This window comes from Ictidomys tridecemlineatus, chromosome 1, assembly GCF_052094955.1.
Source record: "Ictidomys tridecemlineatus isolate mIctTri1 chromosome 1, mIctTri1.hap1, whole genome shotgun sequence".
NCBI lineage: Eukaryota > Metazoa > Chordata > Mammalia > Rodentia > Sciuridae > Ictidomys > Ictidomys tridecemlineatus.
The window spans coordinates 2,575,640-2,581,600 of record NC_135477.1 but is presented as its reverse complement, the minus strand read 5'-3'; the positions used below and the strand labels follow the sequence as shown (position 1 = coordinate 2,581,600).

The following is a 5,961-nucleotide window of genomic DNA, read 5'->3' as shown; positions in this document are numbered from 1 at the left end:
CACATCTCCGGGTTCTTGTCCTGGCCCTCATAGACGATGGCCTGCGCGGGGGACAGAAAGAAGCCGGGGTTAGGCAGCGCCCCGGGCATTGCAGGCCTCTCGGGCGGCAGGTGCACGGCCAGCGATGGGAGGCGTCGCGGTCCACCAAGCCTCCTCCCCACCCGCCACTCCAGAAGTGGAGCCAGGCCCCGGCGGCCTCGCTCTGCCCGCCTCCCGACCTCCTTCCTCCGGCTGTGCGCCGGGCCTGCGCCGGGCCTCAGCTCGGGAGGGCCTCCGGGAGGGGAGTGCCGAGACTGCTGAGGCCCCGGAGCAGGAGGCCAGGCGTGCGGGCACGGACCCGGCGCGGGGCCCTTTGGCTGTTCGTGCTGCCGCCGCCGCCAGGCCGCGTCCTCGGGCCATTGTCTGCACAGTTCCAATCTGCATGTGGGAAGAAGCCCGTAAGAATCTGCTGCAACTGAAGACGCGGGGAGGTCTACTGGGCTCAGGGGCAGTTCGCCTCGCGCGGAGAGCCGCGCGGGTTCTGCCTTGCGCGCTCCTCGGACTCGGACCAGGCAGGAGCGGTCAGCTCCCGCGCTGGCCGCTCTCGGACCCCGCCGCCCCCGAGACCGCCGGTGGCGGCAGCGGCCTGGGCTGTGCACCCTGGGCGTCTGGCCCCGGGGAGGCAGGACCCAGCCGCCGCACGTGGTCGAGCGGTGCTGGGCGTAGCCGGCGCCCCGCAGGAGGGCCCGAGCCCCGGGCGTCCCAGCCTGCGCGGCCACGTGCTCCTCGCCGGTTGATATTTGGAAAGAAAGTGCTAATGGCCAATCTGGTGTTTATTTTGAAACTGCTAACAATGATTTTTCTCGGGTAAAAAGGCAGTGTCTGCGCGCACGCTCGGGTGGGTTTTGAGCAGAGGCTGCGCCAGATGGTGCAAAGCCCTAGGTGCGCTCACGGCGGCGCCCAGCCCGGCTCCGCCGCCGGAACCCTGCCCGGCCGCCCGCGCCGTCACCCGCCCGGCCGGGCTTCCACTCACCGCCTCCCAGAGAGAAAAGGCTACTGAAGGAGGGGAGGAGGAGGGAGCTACAAGTTCCGGCAGAAAATTCCACGAAAGGGTTTGGGTTGCCCTCTCTCTGTTCCCTCCCTCCCCCTGGAAATTATCTGTAAATTACTTCCAACCTCTTCCCGCACTCGGACACTCTCCTCGCTACCAAGCGGACAAAGCCCTTTCTGGAGGTCGCCCAGGGCGACCCTCCTGGGAAGAGGGTGATGCGGGAGCCCCACTCCCCCAGACTCGAGTCGGACCCGCTCGGGACCAAAGAAGTGATGGGTGTCACCGCAGGCCAACGAGCCGCCTGGGGCTGCAGGGCGCAGTAGCCTCGGTGGGCACCAGCACTTCTGTGAGAATGGCTTGTCCTTCGATGGATCCCTGTATTTATATTTGATTTATTTTTTATTTTGTAGCACAAACAGAAATCCATAAACTGTCGGTTCAGCGCCATTGACTCTTTGATCAGTTACTGGGCTATTTCTTTCCTCTCCCCCCCCCCCACCATCCCCGTCAGTGAGAGGAGATTAAATGCCTTTATTTTCTGCACTGTTTATACTGCAAAGGTACAAGGCTAAATGAACAATAAAAATGTACTCTAAATGAAGCCTCTCCTCCTCTATGCGACAGCAGAGAAACTTAGCACTGCCTACAGAAACCTTCTAATTAGACTACAGCGATTTCCGAAAACATTCAGCCCTAAATACAAAGGAAATAAAAGCAGCATGCCAAACAGCAGCCGAGTTCCAGGGGCTTCTCTGAATCCAGTGAAATAATCACCGAAGGGCACACCAAGCGTCTTTGTCAGAAAGCTAGGGTTTACCTGTCAGATCTGTTTTACTCTTAACAGAAAACCATACTGCTTTACTACTGCAGACATTAAAATCCTACACCCTAGCTGGCTAGGTAAAGACAAACTTTTAAGGGGGAAAAATGCACAAACTAGTTGCATTAAAAGGGAGGGAGGCGTATGTCAGGCTGCAGGAAGCACCAAGGGGCTCAGTTCTACTTGGCTCACAATTCTTAAAGTTAGCATCAGAAATGAAGAAACCACTTTCACTTCTAAGCATGAAACCCAGCTTGCAAGTATATTTTAATCTTTGCCTAGTGAATTTAATTTATGCATTATACCTGCCTCGGCAACACTCTATTTTAAGAAAATGGGGGGGGGTAATATCTTTAAAACAAAACAACACGCCACCCAGCACAAAACCAGCAGCCAGAGACTGCACAATGTCAAAAAGCAATGAAGCGCTTTTCTGCACTTAATCACATTACTGATAGCCAATAGTTATCATCGGAAAAGTTGACCAAGACAGGTTAAATAATTTAATAAGGAACTGCTTGTAATTATGTTATTTACAAGGTATGACAGAGGGTGGGAGAGGGAGCAGAGCAGTGGATGGGTTTGAGTGACCCCTGGAGCTCGGAGTTTGAATTATGGAGATGGGGGGCTGAGAGGTGAAGATGGGCTAGAGGAGAACAAGGTGACTTTTCACCCCAACACATTTAACTTTTAAATCCAAATAAAGGTCTCATGTTACTAGACCATCACACTGGAAAAGAGAAAAAAAAATGAACTAATCAAGCCCAACTTGATAGGCTTTGGAAAGTAGTTGCCTTTGTTAGAAGGGGAAAAAAAAATCAATGAAATGATTCCAAGCAGAGACAGAAACATTTAAAAATAAACAAAGGGGGAGATCCTGAATTTTTTCTGTCAAATATTAATTACCATAATAAATTAAGACAGCATTTGATTCCAATCGCAAGCCATTTAATAAAGCATATATGTCCTGTTCTAATGACAACATAAACTATTTCACCAATCGCTTCATTTATTCCAATAAATATGGAATTCTCATTAGCTTGTCAGGGAAGCTAAATGAAAAACAAATGCAGGAGACCCACTTGTCAGTCTTCTCTCTCTGAACCCCAGGATAACCCCAGCTCAGCAAGGAAACCAAGTGCAGAGGCATAAACTTTCTCACCTGTTTGGTCATTGAATCTATGAGGCGAACATACAGATCCTGCTCTGTTCTGACTCCTGCAAAAAACAGAGACAAATTCTCAACAGGATTTTAGTGCTGCACCTCGGGGAAGGACAGCCAGGCCACAGGAAGTTGGTGCCTCAGGAGTGCTGCTCCTGATGCAGCAAAACTTAAGCAATCCCTTCAAGAGGGAGAAAGAGAACTCTAATCACATCTTACAGAATATTTTTTTCCCTTTTCTTAATTTAGAGCCTTAGGACTCTTAGGGTTTGCATTTGAAGGGGCAAGAAATTGCCTAGTGGAGAACAGGCCTACTTGTCCCATCGGTGGGCCCATGTGGTCATTTATGTTTAGAAAAAAGAAAGCACCCAATGGCTCCTGAGAGTGGGAACTCTGTCGCATGCCTCTGGATGATTTCTTAAAGCCATGCGCAGGAAGTAAGTTATGGTCGGTCTATGTAGCTGCCCTATCCCAATAATTAACATTAATTTGCAAAATTGAAAAAAGTCACTTAAAAGTGATGTTCTGCTGGAGCCCATATCGATCCCCTTTTTACTTTCTACTTCAAGCCCCACCGGTTAATCATGTGAAGTGCCATCGACTTATCGATCGTTTATGTTTTGTTTTCCTTCTATGCCATGAGAAGACTTCGTGTTTACATCCATGTCATTTTAATCTCAAAATCTTTATGTCCTGTAACCATCGCGGGAAGGGAGATCCAGCGCGCAGGGGCGGAGAGGGCGGGAAGCAGGCAGCGGGTACTCACCGTTACTGTATAGTAGCTGGAGCTTATAGTGGATACCGTTGTTGGTTTTCTCGTTGTTTGGCTCCTGAAAGCAATGATAAACAATTGCATTTAGTGTGGTGGTGTCAGGCGCCGCCACCGCGCTAGGTCCCCCTCCACGACCAAGGCCCCTCGGCCTCCCACAAGGCGGGCAGGATTCCTCGCTCGGAGCAGTGCCGTGATGTCACTTTCCTGCAGGAAGCCCCGCGTTCTCCTCGCCCCGAGTGAGTCCGAGGGCGCAGAGAAGTTGCCCGGCCCTCAGTGGGGCCCGGGCGGCTACACGTGGCGCCAGCGGCGGGGTCGCCGGGCGGAGCGGTCCCACCGCCGAGGGGGCACTCCGGGCCGCGCGCGCGGGCACAGCCTGCCTCCCACTTCTAGAGAGAGGGAGGGTGTGAGCCTATGCGTGCACTTACTTTCTCTTTCTCCACAAAGTCCACAAAAGCGGTTCTTTCAATCTCCACCGGCTGCCCCTGCCTGTCGTAGAGCGCCAGCACGAAGTGGAAGAAATTGGATTTCCGGAGGTTGGAAGGCGGCTGCTTCTCGAAGTGCGCCCGCGCCAGCCCCACGCCGCTGCGGGAGGAAAGAGACAGCGGCCCGGTGAGGAGCGCGGCGCCGGCCGGCTTTGGGGGCCGGGTCGGGCCGGGGCCGGGGCCGGGGCGCGCGGTGGCGGCCGGTACGTACCTCTGGGCTGCCGTGTTGGCGTCCACCACGCCCGCCGTGTGCATCCAGGAGCGCACCGGGTTCATTCCGCTGCCCAGCGGCTCCTCCTTCATGGTCGTCCCCCCGCGCGGAATATTCTCCTGAATCCCAAACATGAAAACTGCTGGCGGCGGCCGCCGCTCCCGGCCGAAAGCGCTTCCGCGGTCGGCGGCGCTCGGGGCGCGGCGGCAGGCGGCTGCCCTGGCCGCCCTCGCCCTGCTCGGCGCCTGCGGTCCGGCCCGCCGCCGGCTTCAGCCCGTCCCGGGCAGCCGCGACATACACCAGCGGCCGGACGCTCCGGACGGCCGGGGACGCGGAGGTGGCTACACCGGCGGCGGAGGCGCGGCGCTTCGGCGGAGCAGGACGCGGTGGCCGCGGCGGCGGTTGTTGTTGTTGTTGTTTGCAGGCGCGCTCAACGTGGTGTCATCCTAGCCAGGCGGCGTCCGCGGCTGCAGGACACTGCGGGATCGCCCGCTTCTGGCGCGGCCCGCCTGCTCCAAAGACAAATAAACGGGGCAGTGAGTGCCGCGGCGCAGTCCCGGGCGCAGGCGGGGCGCGGCGGGGCCTGGAGCGGCGCGCGCAGCGGACGGAGGCGCACAAAACTCAGCCCTCTCTCCCCGAGGAATGGACCCTTTCCCGGGAGCCAAAACTCGAAGCCCCCGGGAGCGGCGCTGTCAGAGGGTGACGTCGGGGGGCGGCGCTTGCGCCATATATGGGAGCGGCCGCCCCTCGCCGCGCCCCTCGCCGCCGCCGCCGCCGCGCTCGCCGACTGACTGCCTGACGGCGCCGCGAGCCGGCCCGAGCCCAGCGAGCCCCGCGAGCCCTGCCGCCGCCGAGCGCCACCGAGCGCCACCGAGTGCCGCCGCTGCCTCCCCCGGCCACGCGCCGCAGCTCCTCGAGCCCAGCTGCAGCCAAGGAAGTTACTACTCGCCCAAATAAATCTTGAAAAGAAACAAACGCAGTCAGCGCACAATTGCAGCTTAGCCCCCTAATACCTCCCCGCAAAACCTGCCACACAGTCAAAAACACCCTGGGCCAGAGCGGGGAGGCGCCCCAAGTTGCCCGAATACATGCAATAAATGCAAGATAGAAGCTCGCCCTGGAGGGTCCCAAAGGGAAAAACGCGAAGAGGCTGGTCGACCGCGGGAGGGTAGTACAGGGGAGGGGCGGACGACCGACTAAGGGGGGGAGTGTGGCCAGAGCCAAGGGGAGATAGGCAGCTCAGCCTGATTTCTAAGCAGACCTAAGGCTGCTGCGGGGCCGATCTGTCCCCTTCTGCGCCTCGCGGGCGTCCTATGCTTCCTACCCCGGCGGAGACCCGGAATCATCGTCGGAGGCAGGTTCCGCCAAATTCTCCCTCTCCCCCTGAGGCTGAGGGAGTCCCCAGTCCTCGGCCTGTCCTTAAGGCGCAGCGAGTGACAAAGAAGGCTCCAAATTCTCTGGGCCGATGGGAAGAGCCCCCGGCC

The 5,961-nt window shown here is 57.5% G+C and overlaps 1 protein-coding gene across 11 annotated transcripts in view; it reads right to left on the bottom strand.

Annotated features, from left to right (window-relative positions):
* The window catches only part of Ebf3 (EBF transcription factor 3), a 116,494-nt gene extending 111,326 nt beyond the window's left edge, over positions 1–5,168 (bottom strand). For 2 of the 11 annotated variants that reach the window (XM_078024172.1, XM_078024170.1), the window contains exons 1-5: positions 4,478–5,154; positions 4,210–4,366; positions 3,779–3,842; positions 3,013–3,068; positions 1–41 (exon numbers count right to left, since the gene is read on the bottom strand). The exon at positions 1–41 is cut by the window's left edge and continues 33 nt beyond it. In XM_078024172.1, coding sequence (XP_077880298.1) covers positions 1–41; positions 3,013–3,068; positions 3,779–3,842; positions 4,210–4,366; positions 4,478–4,611 — 452 coding nt within the window. In that variant the 5' untranslated portion in view covers positions 4,612–5,154. Of the gene's footprint in view, positions 42–3,012; positions 3,069–3,778; positions 3,843–4,209; positions 4,367–4,477 lie in introns of all 11 variants that reach the window. The other 9 variants (XM_078024191.1, XM_078024144.1, XM_078024183.1 and 6 more) reach the window with 9 other exon arrangements.
* Positions 5,169–5,961: the final 793 nt, after the last annotated feature.